Source organism: Lampris incognitus, chromosome 16 (assembly GCF_029633865.1).
Source record: "Lampris incognitus isolate fLamInc1 chromosome 16, fLamInc1.hap2, whole genome shotgun sequence".
Taxonomy (NCBI): domain Eukaryota; kingdom Metazoa; phylum Chordata; class Actinopteri; order Lampriformes; family Lampridae; genus Lampris; species Lampris incognitus.
Genome location: NC_079226.1, coordinates 34,341,901 through 34,369,362, shown reverse-complemented (window position 1 = coordinate 34,369,362; position 27,462 = coordinate 34,341,901). Strand labels below are relative to the sequence as shown.

The 27,462-nt window shown below is 45.4% G+C and overlaps 1 protein-coding gene across 2 annotated transcripts in view; it reads left to right on the top strand.

Annotated features, from left to right (window-relative positions):
• Nucleotides 1-699: 699 nt before the first annotated feature.
• The window catches only part of exoc3l4 (exocyst complex component 3-like 4), a 46,597-nt gene continuing 19,834 nt past the window's right edge, over nucleotides 700-27,462 (top strand). For both annotated transcript variants that reach the window (XM_056296094.1, XM_056296095.1), the window contains exons 1-11: nucleotides 700-836; nucleotides 1,827-2,222; nucleotides 5,440-5,574; nucleotides 6,471-6,686; nucleotides 12,525-13,152; nucleotides 14,464-14,581; nucleotides 15,185-15,310; nucleotides 15,670-15,770; nucleotides 17,470-17,571; nucleotides 18,931-19,054; nucleotides 25,502-25,624. In XM_056296094.1, the coding sequence (XP_056152069.1) occupies nucleotides 1,937-2,222; nucleotides 5,440-5,574; nucleotides 6,471-6,686; nucleotides 12,525-13,152; nucleotides 14,464-14,581; nucleotides 15,185-15,310; nucleotides 15,670-15,770; nucleotides 17,470-17,571; nucleotides 18,931-19,054; nucleotides 25,502-25,624 (1,959 nt within the window). In that variant the 5' untranslated portion in view covers nucleotides 700-836; nucleotides 1,827-1,936. The remainder of the gene's footprint in view (nucleotides 837-1,826; nucleotides 2,223-5,439; nucleotides 5,575-6,470; nucleotides 6,687-12,524; nucleotides 13,153-14,463; nucleotides 14,582-15,184; nucleotides 15,311-15,669; nucleotides 15,771-17,469; nucleotides 17,572-18,930; nucleotides 19,055-25,501; nucleotides 25,625-27,462) is intronic.

Here is a 27,462-nt window from a genome sequence, read left to right as displayed (position 1 = left end):
GTAAATAAATACATGTACTGAAATGATACAGAATAGTATCACGTTATGTGAACTATTTAAAGCACGTTAGCGTGACCTTAGGGGGGGAAAGGTAGTCAATTTGTAGGCCACTACCTGCGTCCCAGTCGTGGATGATATGTGTATACCGCCCTCTAGTGGAATATATGTAGAGCAACATCCACCGAGCACAAGCTGAATCACATAGGCTCGGCACAGCAACCTCACTCGGCGGCGCAAAGTTGCGCCTGTCGCCTATCCACTAATCTCGTCATTTACACAGATGTTAATGAGATGTCTCCTTCCTCGCCGGCTATAGACTTGCTATGGACTAAGTATTGTCTTCACCTTGCTTAGTCTGTGTAATGATTAACTTTTCTATTTTTGTCAACCACTGATAAATGACGCTGTAGAGATGTGATCTTTGCTATCGGGCCTTGCTCGCGTGACACCGGTTCAGTTTTTACAGCACATTTTTTAATTCACACGCTGGCATTTGACCCAAATTTCTCCTTGCGCGAACCCCCTACCCCCCCTCCCCTTCCCCCTCCCCCTCCCCCTTCCCCCGAAATGCAACTGGCACTCGGCTGAAGAAATCAGCGCCGGCAGATCTGCGCTTTATCTCCAAACCGGAGTTTTGACGACTTCACCGAACGCTGTGACCGCGACGACCGCCTCTGGTCCCGATCTGCGCATGCGCAACGACGCTATCGGTGGGGCGGAGTGATTGGCGCTACCTGTTAACAAAGGTGAAGAAAGTGAAAAGAGGTAGTGGGCATCTGGAGAAAAGGGGGTCTTTTGTTTTGAGAGGAGTGCGAGTATCCTCGTCCAGCCTTCAGGTAAGTTGACGCGGCGTGTGAATATGTGCTATTTTGAGTTATGGTGGTACGTGCTGGGCCGCACAGGATAAGGCGGCGTTTTAGCGACAAGGTGAAAGGTGACGAGTTCGTTCGCCGTGGAGGAAAATACACCGACTGTTGTCTCGCTACTTCATTTGTCCATCAGAGTCGTCTAGCAGGTGTGACTTTGCCTCAACCTTCCCCGCCAGCTCTAAGTGGTGCGAGTAGCTATCTTAAGAAACAGTGGAAACAGTGCCTATAATGACCCTAATAATGAAACCAAAGCCTTTGACGCAACATAAACTGAATTAGAAAAAAAAATCAGTGTGAGCCAACGTTGTGATTTTGACGTCAAGATACATTTCTTTTTTTGCTACAAGGTTGGTGTGGATTCGGTTCTAATCGCGAGATTTGAGTTTATAACACCCACATAGGCCCAAATGAGGCTCCTGCTCTGCAACCTTAGAGAAAACTAAGATAGATTGAAATCACCTATGGACAGTCAATAACATTCAAACCTTAAGTCAGCTGTAAATGATCATTGCAGCCTACTTTCAATGGCACTTGAAGCGTAACTTGTCATGAATAACACAGGCCTATAGTATGTGTATATGTTCTAGATGTGGGTTATGTTTAACCGAAGCCCAGCATTAGTAAAATATTTCCATCCTAAAACAAAAAACAAACAAACAACCGTAGCTTCTAACGTGCTTGCAAGACTTGTTCAGCCTGATCTGGCCTCTGTGTTAAAATAGGTCAAGACAGGCTACCAACTTTTCTAGTTTTATTCTTTCATAACATGTTAATAAAGGTCCTCAAAAATGGCACAAAACATAAAAGCAGCTTCGTTTGAATTCCAGTAAAGAGTAGAAGCTACGTTCGTATCATACACATGGCTGTGTAGTTAAGGCATGTTGTCAGTAAACAAACATGCCTGCCTGTTCCTGCTGACCACAATAAGAAAGCTTCTTTGCTCCTTTCACCTGACAGTCCCCCTACAGGTTCCTCCTGACTGCACACGGTGTGGGCGGCCACTTTCCCTCGGAAGTCTTCACCCTTCACTCAACGCTATTTCCCCTCTCATAATTTAATGACATGAGATGGCGGGAATGGAGGAATCCGGCGACGGCGATGGTATGAACAGCGTCCATTGTCCTGACGGCCCCCGGGTCAAATCGCCGGCGGGGAGCGGTGCTAAGATGCAATCCGACGTGAAAGAGACGATCGGGATGCTGAAGAAGACGTTCCGCGAGAGCATCAGGCGGGTCGGAGAGAAGAGCCCCCTGTCGTCTAACAGCAAAAGGTCAAAGGTCAGCCCCAAATGTGACATGGGGTCCCACAGCGATGACCCAGGGCCGACACGGCTTCAAGCACCTCCATCACCCAGTGAGTACTGTCAAAGATTTGCACTTGAAACGTGTTGTTCAGTCAGGGTAGGTAATAGCCCACCAAGGTCGTAGGGAAAATGGCTGTGTTTACATAGCAGTATCCACCGGCTTACCTGACTCTTCTGACTAAAAAAATATTGCAGGACTGCAATGTTATGCAGAGAATGGAGAGCGTCTCCAACCATGGTGAAGATAACAGTTAATATCATGTAACCTGACTCCGTGGTCCAGATGGATAAAATAACCACTTATAAATGAAGAAAAATCACAGATTTCAGCTTTATCAAAATGAAAAACGCAAACCAAAAGTGTGTATTCACACCCACTGGCCACCACCAGGCTCCCACTGTGTGTCTGCTGAGCTGCTGGCACACCACCTTGTTTGTAGTCCTCAGTGCCAGAGGGAGGGACAGATCGGGGAAATCATTGATTTCAGCTTTAGCAAGTTGCCTCCTCATCCCCTTCCCGTTAGTGTCTAGAAGGAATAGTGTAGAACTTCTGATGTCCCCATATTATTCTCGCCCCTTTTGTTAGTGTATAGGTAGGTTTCATTTTCAGTCCTACATCCTTTTCGCACCTGGCTTCAGCACCCAGTATTACAGGTTCTAATGCAACACCCTTGTTTAACTCTACACAGGATTCAAACACAGGGCTTCAGCGGCCCGGTGTGTCAGGTCATAATGTTCTGTGCTTGTTTAACTGCACACAGGATTCAAACACCTGGCTTCAGAGCCTGGTATTTCATGTTGTCCTGCTGTACCCTGTGATGTGTCCTGTGATGTGATATACCCATGCTGGGCCCTGTGATGGCCTGGCGGCCTGTCCAAGGTGTCTCCCCGCCTGCCGCCCGGTGATTGCCGGGATAGGCTCCAGCATCCCCATGACCCTGAGAGCAGGATAAGTGGTTTGGTTAATGGATGGATGGATGACGCAATGTGCGTCCCATAGCAATTAGCATGATCTGTAGCAATATAGCAAGACATTTTAACATGTAATGGCTGTACCATATCTCACCTATGCTTGGCATATTAAACATGTATTTTAAGGAGATGGTGACCTGGAGAACAAATCCCAGTAGTGCCCCAGTGCAGTGACAGGGACACTATGCCGAAGGAGAAGCCGTCCTTCGGATGAGATCTTAAACTGAGGTCCTGACTCACTGTGGTCATTGAAGATCCCATGGCACATTGGGTGTCCGGGTGACATGGCAGTCTATTCCATTGCCTACCAACATGGGAATCGCCAGTTCGAATCCCCATGTTACCTCCAGCTTGGTTGGGTGTCCCTACAGACACAATAGGCTGTGTCTGCGGGTAGTCTGTGTTCTGGTCGGTCAGGGTGCCTGTTCGAGGGGGAACTGGGGGAATAGCATGATCTTCCCATGCGCTACGTCCCCCTGGTGAAACTCCTCATTGTCAGGTGGAAAGAAGCGGCTGGCGACTCCTCATGTAGTCTGCAGCCCTCCCCGGATTGATTGGCAGAGGGGGTGGAGCAGCCACCAGGACGGCTTGGAAGAGTGGGGTAATTGGCCGGATACAATTGGGGAGAAAAAGAGGGGGGGGGGATAAAAGAGCCATTCAGTTGTGTACTAATGGGGAGGCAGTGCCCGGGGAATTGACTCAGCTTCTCTATTCCTGTGTGTAATACAGTCAAAGCAGTTTTTGAGATTTCAGGTGGCTCTGCTTAATGTGGTTACAGCCATCCATCTGAGATGTACGTGAGTTTGATTCATTTGGAATAAACGCCTTTGGTTCTCAGGGTTCTCTCTACAGACCGATGGATCGATCGATTGATAGATAGATAGATGGATGGATAGATGGATGGATGGATGATGGATGGATGGATGTCTATAAAGGCAAACCATGTCTTTATGGACCTTGCTTTGTACACGGGGGGCATTGTCATGATGAAACAGGAAAGGGCATTCCTTAAACTGTTGCCACAAAGTTGGAGACACACGGTTCTCTAGAATGTCTTTGTACGCTGTACCATTAAGACTTCCCTTCACTGGAAGTAAGGGGCCGAGCCCAAACCATGAAATAGAGCACCAGACCATTATTTCTCCTCCACCAAACTACACATTCAGGAGGGTAGTGTTTTCCTGGCATCCACAAAACTCAGATTGGTTGGTCAGGCTGCCAGATAGTGGAGCATGATTCATCACTTCAGAGAACTCATTTCCACTGCTCCAGTGGTGGTGTGCTTTAGACTACTAGAGTACTACCTCTCCCCGTGTCTGCGTGGGTTTCCTCCAGGTGCTCCAGTTTCCTCCCACAGTCCAAAGACATGTAGGTCAGGTGACTCGGCCATACTAAATTGTCCCTAGGTGTGAGTGTGTGTGTGTGTGTGAGCCCTGTGATGGCCTGGCGGCTTGTCCAGGGTGTCTCCCTGCCTGCTGCCCAATGACTGCTGGGATAGGCTCCAGCCTCCCCGCGACCTGAGAGCAGGATAAGCGGTTTGGATAATGGATGGATGGATGGATGGATGGATGGGTTCTCAGGTTGTAAATGAACAGTTGTGTTGCCATAAAGAGTGGCGTTTAAACTACCTGTACGCCCAAGACTTCTGCTCAGACACCAGTGACATTTTAAATGATAACGTAATTCTTTTACATATTTCTATGTATTTCCTGATTTGGCTTTTTTTTCCCCAGAACTTTCTATATATAGTGTTTTGAAAACAGTTTAGAAAGCAGGGGTTTTCCAAACTGGACCCAAATAATATATATATATATATATATATATATATATATATATATATATATATATATATATATATTTTTTTTTTTTTTTATTATTATCTAACTTGGAGCTGAGCCAAACTCACCTTTCATCATAACCCAGTGTTTGATTTCACTATTGATTTAGTTCTGGCTCACTCTCACCTAACAGCCAAATTGTTTGGAAGAAAAAAAAAAACACACACACACACACACACACACACACACACACACACACACACACACACACACACACACTCATTTACATACTATAATTCCCTGGAATTTCGTTGGCATGCCAGACAACGTGCACCATTCACAGCAGTTAAACTGTGTTTACATAAGGAATGCAGCATGATCTTTCTTATTGTAACCTATTAAGAAAACAAGGAAAATAATTGTGCGATAATTAAGGAACGAGGAAACAAACAGTAGGTGGTGTATGGAAAACTTCCCGTGTTATCTCGGTGACTGTGTCTCTTCCTGCCTGACCTAGGTCTGAGCGCCGGCTCCCCGCGGACTACTTCCATGAAGAGTATCAGCGGATTCTTCCAGAAGAAAGAGGAGAACGGGGCGGAGGGCTCCGCGCTGCCTGTGAAGAAACCTCTGTCGCATTCGAGGACATTATCAGGTACGTCCGGCAACTCATTCGTTCGCCTTACCACAACAACAACAGTCAGTAATGAAGCCTTGAAGGTGCTCTGGATGAATAACCTACATGGGTTTCAGTCTCTATGTGCCAGACAGCAGAGCTGGTTAACCGTAACTCATTCATCTCACGAAACAAAAGAATTAAGCAGCCAATTTTTTCAGTACTGACTTTAACATTTTAGAAATTAACCTCTTCTACAGTGAATAGGGTCACTGAGTAGGCCAGGCGGAAATGTAGTGTCTTGCTCAAAGGCACAGCAACAGGGCAACATGGCTGCCGTGTTGGCTCCTCTGACCTTTTGGTTTTGTTACAGCCTCTGTAATAATACCGTAATAATATGTTGTCGTGGGCAACTGTGGTGGTCTATTCCATAGCCCACCAACACAGGGATCGCCAGTTTGAATCCCTGTGTTACCTCCGGCTTGGTCGGGCGTCCCTACAGACACAATTGGCCGTTTCTGCGGGTGGGAAGCCGGATGAGGGTATGTGTCCTTGACGCCGCACTAGCGCCTCCTCTGGTTGGTCGGGGCACCTGTTCGGAGGGGGGGGCTGGGGGGAATAGCGTGATCCTCCCATGCGCTACGTCCCCCTGGTGAAACTCCTCACTGTCAGGTGAAAGAAGCGGCTGGTGACTCCACATGTATCGGAGGAGACGTGGTAGTCTGCAGCCCTCCCCGGACTGGCAGAGGGGGTGGAGCAGCAACCGGGACGGCTCGGAAGAGTGGGGTAGTTGGCCAAGTACAACTGGGAGAAAAAGGGGGGACAAGTCCAAAAAAAGGAAAAGGAAAAGAAAGGTTTAAGTGACCAAATCACGTCCTTTCCTAGTCTTTATTTCCACTCAAGTTGATGGAAACGGTTGTGCTGTTACTCCACAGAGCCCTCTATGGCCTTGAGTGACTCCTTCATGAAGAGGGGCGCATCCATCCGACGCAGCCTGAGGCTCATCAGCAAGAAAGACAAGCCAGCCAACCAGGAGGTGCTCCTCACAGTCTCCGAAGTCATAGCGGAGGACAAAAAAGTGGAAGACGCAAAGATGGAGGAGATTGACGAATCCTATGTGCTCCCAGAGATACCCCTTACACCGCTGTCAGGTAAAGCCTCGTCCATATGTAGATGAGCTATCAAACTTTAATTTAACTTCTATTCACACAGTCGCACATATGCTGACACTTGTGAGCCATCCAGTGCAACTGCAGTTTTCTATGGTGGTGCCATGTTGCACCCCTTGCTCAAGGGCACAATGGCAGCAAATCAGAAGGGAGAGTAAATTATTGCTCCCTTAAAGGATAATTTTGTTTTGTTTGTGTTATTTTTTTTTAACTGATTCAACACAATACAAAGAACTTACAACTTAAAGGAGATATGTATACAATTACACCTGTTTTAACAATAATTTACATAGTACATACACACGTATAGCACATGCTTACACCTGAGGAAAAAAAAAAGAAAAAACAAGAATCAAGTGCAATAGGACTGAAAATACAAATAAAAAGAAATACAATGAAAAAAAATTTTTTTTTAACCTGGGTTTTTTTTAGCCTTAGTCCTGTTTTTGTAGTTTTTGCCATCATGCATATTGGTTACGATATCCTTCTATTCGCTGTCTTCATTTTGGAGATTTTGGTCATTACTGGACACAGCTTCATAATGCCATCTTATGCTACCATGGATTACAAGTGTCAGGCATGTTTTAACAAGTCCAATTTAACCCAGTTATATAATCCATCTATTTGGACGTAAAAAATGAAAGTGAAAGGGAAAAGCTATTATGTACTCGAAATGTCCAATGTCATCAATGGCCGATCGCGTTGCTGAGTTAAGATGGGTCTATACTATAGCACATGGCCAGATATTATCAGACAGTCTGGAGGTTTGTCGCACTCGTTTTTATCATGCTAGACCCTTTAAGCTTTACATTCTCACTTTTAAAGAAATATCCTGAGATTTTCAATGCCTGTTAGTTGTTTTTATCTCTGTGCATGCTCAATAATCATGGTAAGAAACAAAGAAGGTTGAATCAGTTCATCTGGACACAATGTTTATTGACAGATACGTTTCATCACTCCACTAACTGACATCTGTCACTTAGTGGAGTGATGAAATTAACTAAGTTAAATGAAACAACTAAGTGACATCTTAGAGGTCACTTAGTTAGTGATGAAACTAACTAAGTTAAATGAAACAACTAAGTGACATCTTAGAGGTCACTTAGTTAGTGATGACACTAACTAAGTTAAATGAAACAACTAAGTGACATCTTAGAGGTCTCTTAGTTGAGTGATGAAACTAATTAAGTTAAATGAAACGATGAAACCAACTAAGTTAAATGAAACGACTAAGGGACATCTTAGAGGTCACTTAGTTGAGAGATGAAACGTATCTGTCAATAAACGTTGTATCCAGATGAACTGATTCGACCTTCTTTGATGTTCGGCCTTTGATTTTTATCTCGAGGTGACTTTGTGTTTGAGCATGTTCGTCCTGTTGCTCTTTGCTAGCTGCAAGCTTGATGTCAAGATAGCAAGATATTCTCTCAACTTTCATCCCTAAGTTTACCTGAACGCCTCCCTGACTCTTTCCCTGTCTGTACGTTAAACTCACATGTCTGTCTTTCCCTGTTTTGACAACAGACCGAGCCATTGATAGACATCTTAGTTCTCATGTAAATACGCGGGGGTTCAGTTTCTCTGTACACACTCCACTGGCACCAGCCATTTTAATAAAATATCCACTGTCTATTAGATGAATGAATCTTTGCTTTAGGTGACAGGAATTTTACACAATTTCTTCCATTTTTATCAAGTTTATTTTTATCAAGTATATTGAGGAGTATTCGGTTGTATAACTGGGTGAGATTTACTCTCACCCAGTTATACAGCTGTTCACCTGAAACACATATTTGCCAGGAACTCTTTAATTTCTCATTTAATGTGATCGGTGAGAGTGATCACACAATACTTTTTGAATAAAAAACGAGGACACGTGGTGTCATACATGCGAACAGTGACTGTCGGGTGACTTGGTGAACAGAACAATATGGGATCATTGTTAACATTGGATGTCGGCCCAGTATTGACTGCACACTTTCAATTGGGTTGCTAACGTTGCAAATTATTTACATAATATCCTGATTGGGCACTTTACATTGACATTGTAAAATAGATGTTTTTTTTTCCCCCATAGACACAATTGGCCATGTCTGCGGGTGGGAAGCCGGATGCAGGTATGTGTCCTGGTCGCTGCACTAGCGCCTCCTCTGGTTGGTCAGGTTGCCTGTTCGGGGGGGGGGGGAGTGGGGGGGGATAGTATGATCCTCCCACGTGCTACGTCCCCTTGAGAAACTCCTCACTGTCAGTTGAAAAGAAGTGGCTGGCGACTCCACATGTATCGGAGGAGGCATGTGGTAGTCTGCAGCCCTCCCCGGATCGGCAGAGGGGGTGGAGCAGCGACCGGGATCGGAAGAGTGGGGTAATTGGACCGGTACAATTGGGAAGAAAAAGAGGGGGGGAAATGCTTTAGGTTCTTAGCTAACCAACAACCCAGAAAAACACGTTGACACAATAGGAAATCTTTTAAAACGATTTGTTTGAGCAGGTTGAGCAGGTTGAATGTGATAGAGCACGTTTTACTTGCTCTGTCAGTGTAGTTTCTGTGAAATCCTACCTGGAATAAAAACTGCATGGGTAATGCCAAGTCATAGAACAGGGAGACGCTAACAGATAATAGTTGTTAGGGTGCAGAAAAAAATATATTTTACCAATTTTCTTACCAATAAGGTTTTTTGATGTTACTTAAAAAAGCAAAATCTTCAACATCTTCAACATTTTTGGAAGGGTAACAACCAAAACTCAGACCCACATGATCGTATAGCTAAACATGAGACTAAGTGTCAGTCTGTGAGTGAGTTAGTAGGCAGGTTCATGAGGTGTTTCACATCTAAGAATATTCCAGGAGAGCTCAGAGATTTGCATGGAGTGACTGTGTCACTGGAAAAGGCCAAAGCTATAGATAATTTACAAGATAATAATAATTAACAGCACATTTAGTGATCTTTGTTGGGATACTGACTTCATCCTGCCTTGTCCACCTTCCACAGAGGTCAGGGTTTAGGGTCATCTACAGGATCTAATGATTCACTTTGCTGCTCAAGGAAACTTCAGCAGAGTGGATACAGAGGTTTAAAATAGGTGTCCTGGTCAGAGGATGATCATGAGAGACATTTTCCGGCCAGCACAGGTCAACAGGCTGTTGATTCTCTCCTCCCAGCCCAGATGCTTGTCATATTGTGTGTAGAAAGCTTATAACTCTCTCCCCTTGATACAAGGGAGGCGGTATTATTGGTTAAAACACTCAAAGCTGCATAGTTCTACCAGGAGTGGGGTTTGAACCCGTATGGACACATGTCCTTTGGAACCAATGCCTTAACCACTCAGCCATCCAGGTACAACCGTCTGACTCTATACCCTGACTGCACAATGAACAAATTCCAGTTATGCCTGCATTTGCACCAGAATGGCCGAGTGGCGAAAGTGTTGGACTTGAGGTCAAAGGGGTGAGCGTCCATGTAGGTTTGAACCCCCAGAACTACTACTACTACTTTCGGCTGCTCCCGTTAGGGGTCACCACAGCGGATCATCTGTTTCCATTTCTTCCTGTCCTCTGCATCTTCCTGTGTCACACCAGCCACCTGCATGTCCTCCCTCACCACATCCATAAACCTCCTCTTTGGCCTTCCTCTTTTCCTCTTCCCTGACAGCGCCATATTCAGCATGCTTCTCCCAATATACCCAGCATCTCTCCTCCACACTCTCCAAGCCATCTCCACCTTGCCTCTCTTGCTTTGTTTCCAAACTGTCCAACTTGAGCTGTCCCTCTAATATATTCATTCATAAGCCTGTCCTTCTTCATCACTCCCAATGAAAATCTTAGCATCTTCAACTCTGCCACCTCCAGCTCCGCCTCCTGTCTTTTCACCAGTGCCACTGTCTCCAAACCATATGATTTAGCTGGTCCCACGACCATCTTGTAAACCTTCCCTTTAACTCTTGCTGGTACCCTTCTGTCACAAATCACCCGTTTCTTTGGACAGTTGACCCCAAGTATTTAAACTCATATGCCTTCGTCACCTCTACTCCTTGCATCCTCACCATTCCATTGTCCTCCCTCTCATTCACGCATATGTATTCCATCTTGCTCCTACTTACTTTCATTCCTCTTCTCTCCAGTGCATACCTCCACCTCTCCAGACTCTCCTCAACCTGCACCCTACTCTTGCTACAGATCACAATGTCATCCGCAAACATCATAGTCCACGGAGACTCCTGCCTGATCTCGTCCGTCAACCTGTCCATCACCATTGCAAACAAGAAAGGGCTCAGAGCCGATCCTTGATGTAATCCCACCTCCACGTTGACGCCATCTGTCGTTCCAACCGCACACCTCACCACTGTCACACTGCCCTCATACATATCCTGCACCACTCCTACATACTTCTCTGCAACTCCTGACTTCCTCATACAATACCACACCTCCTCTCTCGGCACCCTGTCTTACTACATACATTTGAACCCCCAGAACTATGCAAACAAATATGAAGTCAATATAGGACCAGTTATGTTCATCCTAACTTTCTTCGTAAGGTTCTCTGAAGATACTCAGAATCAGTGTTTTTTTTTTCCATTTGGCAAATAGGTTTGCATACACAGAATTTGAATTTGTCTCTGTTGTAACACAGAATTATACAAAAAAACAAAAAACCCCAGCACATCTGCACTCAGATGTAGTTTAATGGTTATGTCTGCTGTGTATGCATTCGCTTCCCCAGTCACATGCTAAATAAACAATTACTTTGAGTGGATGCCCACTGCTTGCTTTTCCCTTTTGGAGGGGGTACATCCAAGTAGGCAAAGGAAGCAAAAAAGTAAGGAATGGTGAGTCTCATCCACATAATGCCTGCAGCAAGTTTACACAGTTCATTTATTTTGTCTGCTCAGGGATGCAAACCATCACAGTGACAGAAATTCTTCAGTGTGGCTGTTTTGGGCTGTGTCTCATCTTAAACCTAAAGTGTGAATATGACATGGAGGGATTTAGGTCTGATCGGCAATGGTGGAAGAAGTATTCAGAACTTGTACTTAAGTAAAAGTAGCAATACCACAGTGTGAAAATACTTTGTTATAAGTAGAAGTCCTGCATTCAAAATCGTACTGAAGTAAAAGTACAAAAGTATCAGCATCAAAATATACTTAAAGTAGCAAAAGTGATAGTACTCATTATGCAGGATGGCCCATTTCAGAATCACATATCATATTATTGGACGATAATTATTGATACAATAATGTGTTCATCACATTAATGTTGCAGCTGGTAAAGGTGGAGCTAATTTCCATTACTTTACATACCGCTGGGTAGCTCAGCCTATAAAAATGTATGATTATTAGTTGATTTATACTTTGTATTAATAATCTAAATCTGCAAAGTAACTAGTAACTAAAGCGGTCAAATGTAGTGGAGTAAAAAGTACCATATTTCCCTCTGATATGTAGTGGAGTAAAAGTATGAAGTAGCAGAAAATGGAAATACTCAAATAAAGTACAAGTACCTCAAAGTTGTACTTAAGTACAGTACTTGAGTAAATGTACTTAGTTACATTCCACCACTGCTGATCGGTGCAAAGGATGAATATAGCAGGATGTGGAGTATAAAACGTATGTTTGAGAGTGTTTGGGAGATTTTTCAGACTATGGTGAATTCAAACAAACATTTATCATCAGAGTTGCACCTTTGATAACCCCCGGTGACATTTCTGCTCTCACCCACCCAGTCTGACTTTTTTTTTTCTCAAGCATCCAAAGTCAGGTTGGTTAGTTTAACACTGCAGGTAGATTTACCATCTCTCCCCCTTGCTGCTCTCCTCTCCCCACTAGTGATGCAGATCAGCAAACTGATTGAGATGGAGGTGCTGGAGGAGGCCCACCTGAATCTCCTCTCTCTGCGGCAGGAGTTCCAGCAGGAGCGGGAGCGGTACAAGGAGGAGGTGTCGTCCATGGAGCTGGCCAAAAAGGAGAAGGACCTGAGCCTCCTCTACGCAGATCTGAGGAACAAGGTGAAGACCATTGTGCGCGACTCCAACTCCCTTCCCTCTAGAAACAAGGGGCTCCTGGTGCACGTGGCCCGCATCATCCAGGAGGAGGAGAAGAGGGAGTTAGATCCTGGTGGCTTGGCTGGGCCGGGCAGCTGGAGGGAGGCGTGGAGGGAGGCTGTCGGTGAGGGGGTGCAGGCCAAGCTGCAGAACGTCCACCTGGACACGAGGGAGCGGAACCCCTCCTGGCTTGCGGTCCACCTGGGCCTCCTCGGCAAGGCCATCGTGGAGGACCTCGAGAATGTAAAGAAGGAGTTCAGGTGGTCCTACCCGCCCAGCTTCCATGTCTTCGGCACCTATGTGAGATGTTACCACAGTGCCGTCGGGCAGCACCTGAAGCTCCTGCAGCAGCAGGTGACAGAGCTGAGGGATTTTTACGCTCTGCTGGACTTCATCATCAACCGCTACCAGAGGTTGGTCCCTTTGATGAGTAAATGTCATTAGAGTCCCTTCCTGCTTTAGTACTTTAGCTTTAATTGCAGGTTGCCACCATTTTTTTATGAGCTGCCACTGGGAAAGAGTTACTTATATGTTTTAAGGAGTCTGCCACCAAATTTACACAAAAGTACCAAAATTGCCTCAATATGGGGACCCACATGTATGTTGGAGACCTCATGTGGCCCAATTGTTCGTTTTCCCCCTAGATTGAGCTGGTGAAATGCTGGGCTTGGTCTCAGATGGGACTGTCGCAAAATTTTGAAGATTGAAAGTAGTTTTAAGTGTCTATGTCCAGAGGTCATTCATCTTTCTGTAATTTACTGTTGTATTGAACGTGGGTTTGGGGAACAGAACAAGCTAGGTTTGCATCCTTGCAAAAGCAACGCCTGCATTAAATATTGAACACAGACGTGAAAGGTTAGTTTGTTTATATTGTATAGAAGTCCGTTATCTTGGGGGCATCTGGGTAGCATAGAGGTCTATTCCGTTGTCTACCAACACGTGGATCCCGGTTCGAATCCCCATGTTGCCTCCGGCTTTGTCGGGCGTCCCTACAGACACAATTTGCCGTGTCTGCGGGTGGGAAGCTGGATGTGGGTATGTGTCCTGGTTGCTGCACTAGCGCCTCCTCTGGTCGGTCGGGGCGCCTGTTTGGGGGAAGGGGGAACTGGGGGGAATAGCGTGATCCTCCCACATGCTACGTCCCCCTCCCACATGCTACGTCCCCCTGGTGAAACTCCTCACTGTCAGGTGAAAAGAAGCGGCTGGCGACTCTACATGTATCGGAGGAGGCATGTGGTAGTCTGCAGCCCTCCCCAGATAGGCAGAGGGGGTGGAGCAGCAACCAGGATGGCTTGGAAGAGTGGGAGTAACTGGCCAGATCCAACTGGGGAGAAAAAGGGGGGGGGTCCCTTATCTTTTTAAATCTCACTTGGACAAATTGGTGAGATGGCTCACGTCTTTTTCTTTTTTTTTTACAATCTAATTATTGTTTTATCTCAATGTTTTATTTTGTCATAAAATCTGAACTAAACTAAACTAACCTTCTTTCTGGATATGGATATTTTGGTCAAATAACTTATTTATCAGTCCTGTTCCTGAAGGATTTCCCTGTTTTAAAAAGTGAAACCGTTTAGTCGGAAGGGTTTTTGGGCAGTTTGTGAGCTGAACCTTTCAGTCCTCTGTCACGACAGGTTTCCGGCATTCTTTGGATGCCACCAAGTCAGCGTGCTGTGAAATGCAACAAAATGCTCAACTGTGTGGCGGTTGTTTGTCCTTTCCGACAGCGAGAGGATCATGGGTAGTCCGTCCTTACGACCAGAAATGGAGTCTGAGAGCCCCGCCCCCGACCTGGAGCCTGGATTCCTGGACCAGCTCAAAAAGAAGTACTGCAGCCGAGTTCAGGTGAGACCCGACGACATCTGAAAGCCCTTTGGGGTGGGCTTCTCCATGGAAGATACCACGCGTTCAAAACCTTTAAGCCACGCAGCGCTGATGAACGGAGAATTGGTGGTTCAGGGATTGGCACTGAAAACAAAGTGCCTTCTAGTAAGCAGTGACCATCAGTTACATACGTGATGAGTGGTGTGTATTTGCATCACCAGGAAGTCCATTTTACATTAAAAGTGTGAAGCAATGCACATGTGAAGATGTTCTAACACAAGAATATTTGATACATAGACAGTTACATGCCAAAAAAAAAAAAAGAAGACTAAGCTTGTGTTATCAAAATGCTCAAACTCCCACTGTCTGGATTTACACACTTAGACATCATCTACTCTTTAAGGGTCTGCATCCTTTTTTAGTCAAATTCTCGGTCTGATTCTGATTCTTGTAGATGGAAATGAAGAAAAAAAAAAAAAAACCAAAGCCAGACTGAATAGTCAACAATGTATCTTGCACTTTGAGAAAACAAGCCTCTGTAACATGGCTTGTTGTGCCACTGGGTCTGTGATTTTTAGAGAATATTTAAATGTTCATATCAACTCTCTTTCTTTCCGAGTCTAGGAGGAGTTGAGATTCTCATTGGAGAAAATCATAGAAATTGAAAATGAGGAGTTATGGAAAGACAGACAGACACCGGAGAAAGAAGAGGACTTCCTCAACTCTCCAATTCACATGGACATCTGGACGGTACAGCACTGTTGAGTATCTCTATCTATCTATCTATCTATCTATCTATCTATCTATCTATCTATCTATCTATCTATCTATCTATCTATCTATCTATCTATCTATCTATCTATCTATCTATCTATCTATCTATCTATCTATCTATCTATCTATCTATCTATCTATCTATCTATCTATCTATCTATCTATCTATCTATCTGTCTGTCTGTCTGTCTGTCTGTCTGTCTATTTTTTTCTGATCAATGTGGTCCAATATTACTTGCAGTGTAGTGATGCAGACACACGGGGGCAGTGAAGACTCTTTACGCTGCTGTTGACCTGATTTCTGGCTCACCGTCCCAATACAATTGTTCCCACAGAAAGTTCATGGAAACGTTGTGAACTCCAGAAGGATTGATACCCAGTTGGAAAGTGATGTTTTCTGTTCGTGCCTCGAAGAGTTGAAAAAGTTCCCAAAGAGGTATGGCACCAATAAATCATAGTTTTATACAAAACAAATGAAAACAAGGTTTCAAGATTCAAGAGTTTTATTTGTCACGTGCACACAAGTACAAGTCCCGAGTGCAGTGAAATGAAAAAAGGTACAAGCTCCAAGATGGGCAAACAACAAAATACAACAGGTACACACGCATTCCAATTTGCAATATACAAGTTACAATCAACAGTTAAGAACTCTCTGTAAAAGGAAAACAGACAGCACAATATATACGGTAAAAGCACTTAAAAAAATAAATCTGAGGTATATGTACTGAAATATAAGGTATGTATGTACATAATATGAGTTATGTGTAGTCAGTTACCTTACTGCGTGTGCGTGTGTGCTTGAGCATGAGGGGGGCAGTATGGGTCAGCGAGGGGGCCCCGGTAAGGTCAGAGTTCACAGTCCTGATGGCCTGAGGAAAGAAACTCCGTCTCAGTCCCTCTGTATTTGCAGCATGACTGCGGAGGCGCTTGCCTGACCGCAGCAGCTGGAACAGTCCGTTGTTGGGGTGGTGAGGGTCCTTCATAATCCTGTAGGCTCTGGTTCGGCACCTCTCGGTGTACAAGTCCTGCAGGGTGGGGAGTGAGTTATCAAGGTGACGACTACCAGAGCCGTACACCGTGAGGGAAATGATGGGGGTAATCTGAATTCCTACATCATCAGTAAGACAGTTTTCAGTTTCAGATATGTCAGGGTCTAAACAACCGAGAATAACTAAAAAAAACCTTTTCTGACATTTTTAGGAAACGTGGCTTTGTGGGTAGATATGGAAAATAATAGTGCAGAAGAGGAAGGGAGTTGTTCGGGGGGACTTCACCAAAAAAACTAGATCCGTCGCTTTCTCAAGCGGTAACCACATGATTGCATGACATGTTTTTAAGCAATACTAAAATGTTCCTTTTTTCGTATTTCTGAACAGTTTTGCATCATTCATCAAATGATGCAGTCCCGCTCACATGCCTTGCCTTGTTGTCCAAACAAACGATGCAAAGAGTCACATTTCCATTTCCATCTACTCGTTCATCAGATGCTTTTCCCCAAAGTGGCTTACGAGAGAGTCAGTGAATGGCAGGAAACCTGGAGTGTCGCTCACTGGCATCATAACCAAGTGGCACGTCACGTCAAGTGCATTTACTGTCAGTTTGCCTTAGATCATCGAGACCCGGGGGGTAGGAGAATCGGGTGTCTTCCAAGGTAGCTGGACAATGTCAGTAATATCAGTGTTATAGACAATTAGCCAGGCATGCTGGGTAAGTGGTTCACATGAGGCGGAAAACCTCGCTAATCAGTTTAAGAATAATGTTTGAAAGCCATTTATGGATCGAGGAGGGCCTGGCAGAGGAAAGTGTTTATGCCTTTCTCGAGGCCTAAAGAGAAAGTAAGCAAGCTTGCAGCTCTGATGGGGGGCAGGAGTTCACTCCACCGTTTCGGACGTGTCAGTACGTTTGGCTTGTTGCTTTTAAAGCAGGGCTGGACGGAGGTATGACTGAGACGAAAATCAGGGCGTTTACATGTTTATATGGATTTGCAGCTAAGTCGGCTAATGAGCTAGCCAAAATGCCAAGAGCAAGGGTTGAACTTTGTGAGTTGTTGCCTGAAAATATTACAAATCCTTTCTGGTAAAAAAAAAAAAAGTCTTTCCGACTAACTCATCTGCTGTTCTTGCATCATTTGACAGATTTGAGATGGCGCTGAAACGTAGCTGCAACTGTGCAGAAGTCCCCCACCGACTCTGGGCCGAATACCAGATCACCTACATCAACAGCTTCACGGCTTTAAAGTAAGTCAGGCAGCGCCCGCACTTCCCGGAAAAGGGTTTCCACCGCCGTGAGAACTCTGCTAACCACAAAGACCCCCTTACCCCAGCAGCACCCCACCTCCCTGAGGCCAAGGGCAGATTTTAGGGGGGAGGGGGGAGTTGGCCCGAGTGATCGAAAATTGCAGCTCTTGTTTGGATGCCTGATGACCGAGCCCCCGCACCCCTCCCCTCCAAAAGAGAACGCTGGCAAGAGTCTCGGCCAGACCTTCACTATTCATGCCCTCATGAGCAATTCCCTCATAATTAAAATGCTTCCCTTCATATGCAATTCATTAGAGCAAGGCTAATACATATTTTTTGCACAAGCTGGGCCACGTTCAGTCGAGCGGCGGCAAACGCACAGGCCTTGGAAAGCGTTTTCGTCAGTTGGCAGTTCACGTTGTCACGTGGTTTCAGGGAAGACGGGCTGCTAGTGAGAAGTTAGAGAGAAAGCGGCTTGCAAAAACTTGGATGCATGTCAAACTTTCCGAACAGCCGCTTCCTGTCATACAGCAGACCGACAAAAGAAAAAAAAAAAACAGATGTGGGGTAGGCCGCAGGCCACACGTGGACTTTTTAAGGCACGAGTCACATTCTGGAGCTGCTAACAGTGTCTCTCAACAGCTGTTATTAGAGCCAAATAGATTAGACTTGTTACAGTGCATGTGGCATGGTGGCACAGTGGTTAGCGTGCGGTCGCCTCACAGCAAGAAGGTTCTGGGTTCGAGCCCCGGGGTAGTGCATCCTTGAGGGTCGTCCACGGGTTGTCCTCTGTGTGGAGTTTGCATGTTCTCCCCGTGTCTGCGTGGGTTTCCTCCGGGTGCTCCGGTTTCCTCCCACAGTCCAAAGACATGTAGGTCAGGTGAATCGGCCGTACTAAATTGTCCCTAGCTATGAATGTGTGTGTGTGGGCCCTGTGTGATGGCCTGGCGGCCTGTCCAGAGTGTCTCCCCGCCTGCCGCCCAATGACTGCTGGGATAGGCTCCAGCATCCCCGCGAGCCTGAGAGCAGGATAAGTGGTTTGGATAATGGATGGATGGTACACGTGTTGAAGCGGATAGAGAGGCAAACATGTTCAAGTTGATATGCTGAACATCCCAAAAGGCAAGTCAAAATACAAACCACATGTTTAGCTTTTAGCTCTGACTTTCCCAAAATAGTTATTCATATTTTCTTTTTAATTCATTAATGAACTCTCACAAATATGTGCTATACGGGCCCCGATAAAGGAAAGTCATCTATGAAATCAAACATTAAGTTTTAAGACGTCCCAGCTGCAACTACATATCAGCTGAGATCCGTTTTAAAGTGTTAACATGTGACACTGCGATGGTTTTCCAGGCAGCATATGGAGGAATACAGACACGTCTGTCCAGCCCAGGTGGACAATTTCAGCAAAGAGGTGAACTGGCTGGTGGTCAGACTGGGCCAGGGTCTGGAGGACCAGTATAAGATAGATGTCAAGGTGGGTGAAAGAAGAAGTCAGAAATGAAAGTAAATCGGGGCATCCGGGTGGCGTGGCGTTGCCTACCAACACGGGGATCGCTGGTTCGAATCCCCGTGTTACCTCCGGCTTGGTCAGGTGTCCCTACAGACACAATTGGCCGTGTCTGTGGGTGGGAAGCCGGATGGGAAGCCTCTGGTTGGTCGGGGTGCCTGTTCGGGGGGAAGGGGAACTGGGGGGAATAGCGTGATCCTCCCACGTGGTACTTCCCCCTGGTGAAACTCCTCACTGTCAGGTGAAAAGCAGAGGTGGAAAACTCCACTTCAGAAAGTAGAAGTACTGACCATGTATTTGCTCCTCTGGTGAAAAGAAGCGCCCGGTGACTCCAAGTGTATCAGAGGAGACATGTGTTAGTCTGCAGCCCTCCCCAGGTTGGCAGAGGGGGTGAAGCAGCGAACGGGATGGCTCGGAAGAGTGGGGCCAGATACAATACGGGAGAAAAAAAGGGGGGGGGGGAATCCAAAAAATGTTTTAAAAATTTTAAAAGTAAATCAGTAATGCACAACGCACATTAAAATCCTGACCAAGCCAAATGAATTCTGGTACCTATGAGTATTTTCTTCATTTTGGTTTTGTTTTTTTAACCTAATTTTTACTTCTGTTTTTTACAGTGTACAAAGTGAGCTTTCCTATCTTAAATGGTGTGGATTTGGCTCTCTGTATTACTATAGCATGTATGTTTCTTGGACGACAGAAGCAGCATGTTCGTCCGCCTTTTAACTCTTCTCCCATCCAGAGCGTTTTGAGATAGCCGCCGAGGAGGAGAGTGTCCTGGGATTCTGCTCTGTCCTCTTTTTCTCCCGGGACGGACTAATTGGAGTCGGCAGCACAAAGGAGCTTGATGGAGTGAATTTGTAAACGAACGGATGAATGACACCATTCAGATTTTCCGTCGTCTGGTGAGAACGTTCATACTGGGATTTCCATACGGGCGCCAGCTTCCTTTGGACGTCTGTACATAACATTTTCTGCTCATGTCCGAATGTTTGCCGGCTCAGAGTTGCAAACGCCGTCATGCTACCTCTTCAGTGGAAAGATAGTATTTAATTTGCAGTTGTAATCCTGTTATACTAACTTATACCTTAGACTTTGAGAGCGCTGCATTTTGCATACATAGAAGTGTTTATTCTACTATACAGAGAATCCCAAATTTGTGTTTGAACATATATTAACGTTGCTGTGGTAACCAGTGGCGCCCCCAAGGGGTGGCCGCCACCCTGATACTATCCCTGGCCCCCCCGCTGGCCCCCCCAGCCACGAGTTGCATATGCAGAATATGCATCTGATTATGTATAATATGCTTCTATCTGATATTTTCATTTTTAATTCCCGGACATACACAATGTAACAAGGAATCATCTAACCTGTTACAATATGTACAGATACATGACACATTGAAACTCAAAATGTTAACTGTACCGTATTAGTCTATTCAGTAACATTAACTGTGAAAAATAAGAAGCCAAAGTTTTTCAGTGTGCAATTCCTTAACTTGACAGTTTTCAACTAGCCTATACAGAATACTGCAACAGCATGATAGACTTCCTGAAAGGCAGTCATGGCTTTTGGTTTTGGTGGGCCACCCCAAGATTTGCAGTGGCCCCATTTGGCCACCCCTATGAAAGATTTCTGGGGGCGCCACTGGTGGTAACCCAAATTGAGGTTTTTAAGGACCCGATGTGAGGTGTATCAAGCCACGTCTACTCAAATTCCCTGGAAAACGGCGGAGCCGAGCATGTGAGACAGGCTTTTTCACAGCTCCGTCGTTATGTGACAAATTTAATTTATAAATAGTCCTTTTATCAATTGTTTTCGACATTATCAGGCTCGATGTATTTTGCTTATCAGTTTGACAAGGCTTTTTTTTTACAATGGCCCACTCATAAGCCGAAATCCGACGCCTCACGTGTAGGCCGCAACAAACCCTCGCAATCAACTGAACCTCCGAGGCCGCTGGATGGCGCTGCTAGCACCACTAACTCTACCGATCTGCGGGCGTTGCAGTCTATGCTGGACTCACCAAAGGAGGACATATTTGGTAGGATTGACTCGTTGGCGACTGACTTGAAATCCAAAATCAGCTCAGTGCGCACAGCATTGAAGAATGCTACCGAGCCACTGCTGCAGAAGCTACATGAGCATAGGCGGGCTCTTGATGACTTGGAACAAACCACGAGTGACCATAGCGACCAGCTTATCTCACTCGACGCCACCGTCAAGGCACTCAAAACACAAGTGAAGACACGGGCAGACAAATGTGAGGACTTGGAGGGGAGATCGAGGCGCAACAACCTTCGTATAGTGGGGGTTACCAGAGGGCTCTGAAGGGCCGCGTCCAACAGAGTTTATCGGCGGCTTATTGAAAGACCTGCTGAAACTGGATGGAGTCCCCCTGCTCGACAGAGCCCATCGCACCCTACATGCCAAACCCAAGACGCAGTGGCGCCCCCAAGGGGTGGCCAGGGGTGGCCATGGCCACCCTGATACTATCCCTGGCCCCCCCGCTGGCCCCCCCCAGCCACAAGTCGCATATGCAGAATATGCTTCTAATTATGCATAATATGCTTCTATCTGATATTTTACATTAGGTGCGGTTCATTTAAATCAATAATGCATATTTTTCTTAACTCTCACATTGACAGTTTTCAACTAGCCTATACAGTATACTACAACAGCATCATAGAATTCCTGAAATTCAGCCATGACTTTTGGTTTTGGTGTGCCACCCCAAGATTTTCAGTGGCCCCATTTGGCCACCCCTATGAAAAATTTCTGGGGGCGCCACTGCCAAGACGGGAGAACCGCCCAGACCGATTGTCATCAGGGTCCACTATTTCCACATGCGGAACGAGATTCTACGACGGGCCAGCGAAACATCCCGCATCTCCCCTCTGCTGTTCCAGGGCAAGAGACTGTCCGTTTTCCCCGACTACACTGCCAACCTTTCCAAGCAGAGAGCCGCGTTTGGAGGAGTGAAACGCGAACTACGGGCCTGTCCAGGTGTCAAGTTTGGACTGATGTTCCCAGCACTCCTTCAAATCACCCTGCCGAATGGGACCACACACACGTTTGAAGATCCGACCGTCGCCTCATCATTCGTAGGCAGTAAGCTCCGCAAGGTGGTCCCTCCATCAGCCTCCGCAAGTTCGCAATCTCCGCCTAGGGAGGAGGCTTTCTAACAAGTTTAATGCTTATGTCCACGGTGCATCTTTAATAATATTCTTTCTTTAACACTAGGAGCCTTCTTAATGTTATGTACAACCCCTCCACTTCATCTCTGTCGGAGGCGGTGATCTCACTCGATGCGGAAAAGGCCTTTGACCGCATCGAGTGGTACTACCTTTTTGGTACCTTAGAGAAGTTTGGCCTAGGTGACACTTTTATTAGCTGGGTAAGACTGCTTTATACCTCTCCCACAGCCTCAGTTAGGACCAATAAAACCTACTCTTGACTACTTTCCTCTTTCTCGCTCTACCAGGCAGGGCTGCAATCTGAGTCCGTTGCTATTTGCAGTTGCAATTGAACCATTGGCCATTGCCCTGAGGACTAGTCCTCTTATAACTGGCATTAAGCGATTCGGAGTTGAGCAGAAGACCTCGCTTTATGCTGATGATTTGTTATTGTATGTCTCTAATCTCCCCATCTCTATTCCTGCTATCATTGACATTTCTAGCCTGTTTGGTAAAATATCAGGCTATAAACTTAATCTAGACAAAAGTGAGTTATTTCTGTTAAATGCAGAGACCCGTAACTATCCCCTGCACACTCTGCCTTTTAAAATTACCACATGTGGCTTTACTTATCTTGGCATTCATTTCCCAGATAAATTTGCAGACTTATTTAAATTTAATTTTCCCCCTTTATTAACAAAACTACAGAAAGATTTTAAACGTTGGTCATTACTACACCTGTCCCTGTCTGCAAGAGTTAATTCTGTTAAGATGATCTCGTTGCCCAAATTCTCATACCTGTTTCAGTCTCTACCCATTTTTCTTACACAGTCATTTTTCCATAAAATTGATAAATTGGTGTCAACCCTGGTGCCAACCCTGTTTTCCCACCTTCTATAATGGATAGGGCTTTTTTCTCCTGGTCCACACTTGGTATTGGAACCTTCAAAGATCTATATATAGAAAAGGTCTTTGCATCATTCGAACAGTTATCTGAAAAGCACTCCCTACCAAGGTCACACTTTTTAGATACTTACAAGTCCGCAGTTTTATCCGTAATATTAGTCCACAGTTTCCCAATCTCCCGGATTCTGTCCCTATTGACTCTCTCTTGACACCTGTACCTTGTACAAAGGGGATGATTTCTGTTACGTATATTCTGATTTCTTCATTACGCCCTTCCTCTCTACAAAACATTAAGAGCCAGTGGGAGGAGGACCTGGGTGAGGAGATTACAGAGGACCTATGGGAGTTAATTCTACGCCGGGTCCACTCCTCTTCAATTTGTGCCAGACATGGGCTGATACAATGTAAAATTGTTCACCGCACACACTTAACCAAGGTTAGACTTTCCAAGATCTATGACAACATTGATCCCACCTGTGACAGATGCCATCAGGCCCTGGCCACATATTGCCACATGTTTTGGTCATGTCCTTCTTTACATAGTTTTTGGTCTGAAATTTTTGAAACAATTTCTAATAGCATTGATATTCCTATTAGGCCGACAGCCCTAACAGCTTTCTTTGGTGTTCCCCCAACTGATTTGTTACTTCCACGCTATAAAGCGGACTTAGTAGCATTTACGACCCTTCTAGCTAGACAGTTGATCCTATTGAAGTGGAAATCACCCTCTCCACCGTCTCACTCTATATGGATAAGGGATATTTTGTACTTTATTAAAATGGAGAAAGTTAGATGTGTTACAAGGGGCTCAGCGTCCAGGTTCTATAAAACACGGGGTCCTTTTCTAGATTATATCAAAGAACAATACACTTTTGACTTTCCATAGAGGGTACTTGTTAGCTGTCCACTCCTTTTTGGACATGATGACCTGGGCACATTCTTGAACTTTGATCACTGCACTTTCTTATTTTTATTTTTTTAATATTTTTTTTAATTTTCCTACCTCTCTGCACAATCATTTAGGATGATGTTTAATAATGTTTATGTCTTGAATAGACATTCTTTGTATTTGATGGGTTAGGCGACCAAGCAAGCTGTTACTATAGTTGTCTTTTTGTTTTTGTTTTTTGTGGGTATTACTGTGCATAATTGTCAGTTTATGTCTTGATACGACATCTTGTATGTTTATGCCACTTAAAACTTCAATAAACAAATTTCTGAAAAAAAATTCCCTGGAAAACTTGCCTACAAATTAAAGCAGATGCCGATTCAGATTTGTGTAAAACCCAGTCCCTCGCTGGGTCAGCTGGGGGCAGGAGTTTCCCTGAACAGGAAACATGAAATCCCATTAAAGAAGGCTATGTGTGAGAGATATTAAGCACCAGAAGCTCCACCTACCTCCAGTGGGGGTCAGAGGAGGTGGTTTTAACACTGAATATGATAACCCCACCTGATTACAGATGTACAACGTTATATATTCTGTTTCACATTGTGATTAATTGGGCAGGAACTTGGGTTTGGTGGTTGTGGAGATGGTTGTCTCACAGATCTAGCGGTGACCTTTGACCTCACATATTTCACTGTGTCAGTCTGCAGTATGATCCGAGGTTATCCTTGAACAAGACATTTGAATCGCCATCTTGTCTACAGACGCTGCCCTGTGACCTGCGAACTGCCTATTTTTTTGGGGGGGAGGGGGTCCCCCTTTTTCTCCCCAATTGTACTTGCCCAATCACCCCGCTCTCTGAGCCAACCTGGTCACTGCTCCACCGATCCGGGGAGGGCTGCAGACTACCACGTCTCCTCCGATACATGTGGAGTCGCCAGCCGCTTCTTTTCACCTGACAGTGAGGAGTTTCGCCAGGGGGACGTAGCATGTGGGAGGATCACGCTATTCCCCCAGTTCTCCCTCCCCCCTGAACAGGCGCTCTGACCGACCAGAGGAGGCGCTAGTGCAGCAACAAGGACACATACCCACATACGGCTTCCCACCCACAGACACGGCCAATTGTGTCTGTAGGGATGCCCAACCAAGCCGGAGGTAACACAGGGATTTGAACCGGCGATCCCTGTGTTGGTATGCAACGGAATAGACCACTATGCTACCTGGGTGCCCTCTGAACCGCCTGTTTAAAAGTATCTCATAGTGAACTTCCTGATTAGTCAGCATGTAACACAGCGGCAGAGTTTAACTGCTGACAGTGTTTACTGTGTTCCTAAAAATTGTATTTGACACTTTCAGGGAAATTCTCACAATCTGCTGTTCAGCGGTCAGTATGTTTTTTTGACCTGCTAAAGTGTTTGTATGTGTTTGTTTTTTTTTCCTTTCCAGCCCTTCCTGAGAAGGATGATGACCAGGAAGTGGCTCACCAATGATGATGATTTCCAGCAGCTCTACAGTCGGACAGAGCAGCTCTCCCAGCACTGTGCTCTCATGAGGCCTCCTTACCGACAGGTGAGGAGAGACGGCACATAATTTGCCATAGAGGAAGTGGTCTGTACTTTACCATAGAGGAAGTGGCCGGTGGAATAAATGTATTACTTTTTATGAGTTACTTTACTTTGCGATACTTTGTTGGGGGGTGGGGGATGTATAACAGGTAATCTAAAAGAAAATCATGATTGGCTGTTTAACAAGTGGCACGGTGGCCCAGTGGTTAGCACTGTTGCCTCACAGCAAGAAGGTCTGGGTCTGAACCCCAGGCCGTCCCAGGTCCTTTTTGTGTGGAGTTTGCGTGTTCTCCCCATGTCTGCGTGGGTTTCCTCCGGGTGCTCCGGTTTCCCCCCACCATCAAAAAGACATGCATGTTAGGGGTAACACCCCTGAGCAAGGCAATGGAAAGAAGAACTGGAGTTGACCCCCGGGTGCTGCAGCCGCCCACTTCTCCTAAACAATAGGATGGGATAAATGCAGAGGATGAATTTCATTGTAACTGAACAACTGTACAATGACAAAATAAAGTGGCTTTCTTCTTTCTTCTATATGCTCTGACACACCTTTATGGACAACTATTAAACAAACGCTTCAAGCTGAAAGAATCTTCATCGGGTTCAGTTCATGAAAAGCTATACGACACCATGTTGTACGTAAGAGGTGGGGACAGAATATAGTGTGCATAATGTCCAATATGGTATAAATATAAAAAAAGGTTACCTAAACTACAGCTAACATACTATATACAAACATTACAGCAAAAGATGTATTAAATAGTCTAAACCGCCAACATGACACACCCATCCATCCATTATCCAAAGTGCTTATCCTACTTAGGGTTGCGGGATGCTGGAGCCTATCCCAGCAGTCATTGGGCAGCAGTTGGGGAGACACCCTGGACAGGCCACCAGCCCATCACAGGGCTGACACACACACACATATTCACACCTAGGGACTATTTAGTACGGCCGATTCACCTGACCTACATGTGTTTGGACTGTGGGAGGAAACCGGAGCTCCCGGAGGAAACCCATGCAGACACGGGGAGAACATGCAAACTCCACACAGAGAATGACCAAGGATGACCCCCAACATTGGACTACGCCGGGGTTCAAACCCAGGACCTTCTAGCTGTGAGGCGACCGTGCTAACCACTGCACCACCGTGCTGCAACATGACAACAATAACAGAAAAAAACACAGAAACACAAACTACAACCTGAGTGTACATTGTTCATAAAATCTTAACTATCGACAAATCGGTCGTCTAACAGCTAAAATGTTTTATAAGCATCTAACCTAATCCATCTGTCATGTGTATCTATCTATCTATCTATATATAGATAGGTATAGATAGATAGATAACTAGATAGATAGATACTCGCTAGCTAGCTAGATGTCCGTAACGGCAAACCTTGCCTTTATGGACCTCGCTTTGTGCACGGGGGCATTGTCATGATGAAACAGGAACGGGCATTCCTCAAACTGTTGCCACAATGTTGGAGACACACAGTTCTCTAGAATGTCTTTGTATGCCGTGCCATTAAGACTTCCCTTCACTGGAACTAAGAGGCAGAGCCCAAACCATGAAATACAACCCCATGCCATTATTCCTTCTCCACCAAACTGTACATTCAGGAAGGTAGTGTTTTCTTGGCAGCCGCAAAACCCAGATTAGTCGGTCAGACTGCCAGATAGCGAAGCGTGATTCATCACCCCAGAGAATGCATTTCACTGCCCCAGTGGTGGTGTGCTTTAGACTACTAGAGTGCTACTTCTCCCTGTATCTGTGTGGTTTTCCTCCAGGTGCTCCGGTTTCCTCCCACAGTCCAGAGACATGTAGGTCAGGTGAATCAGCCG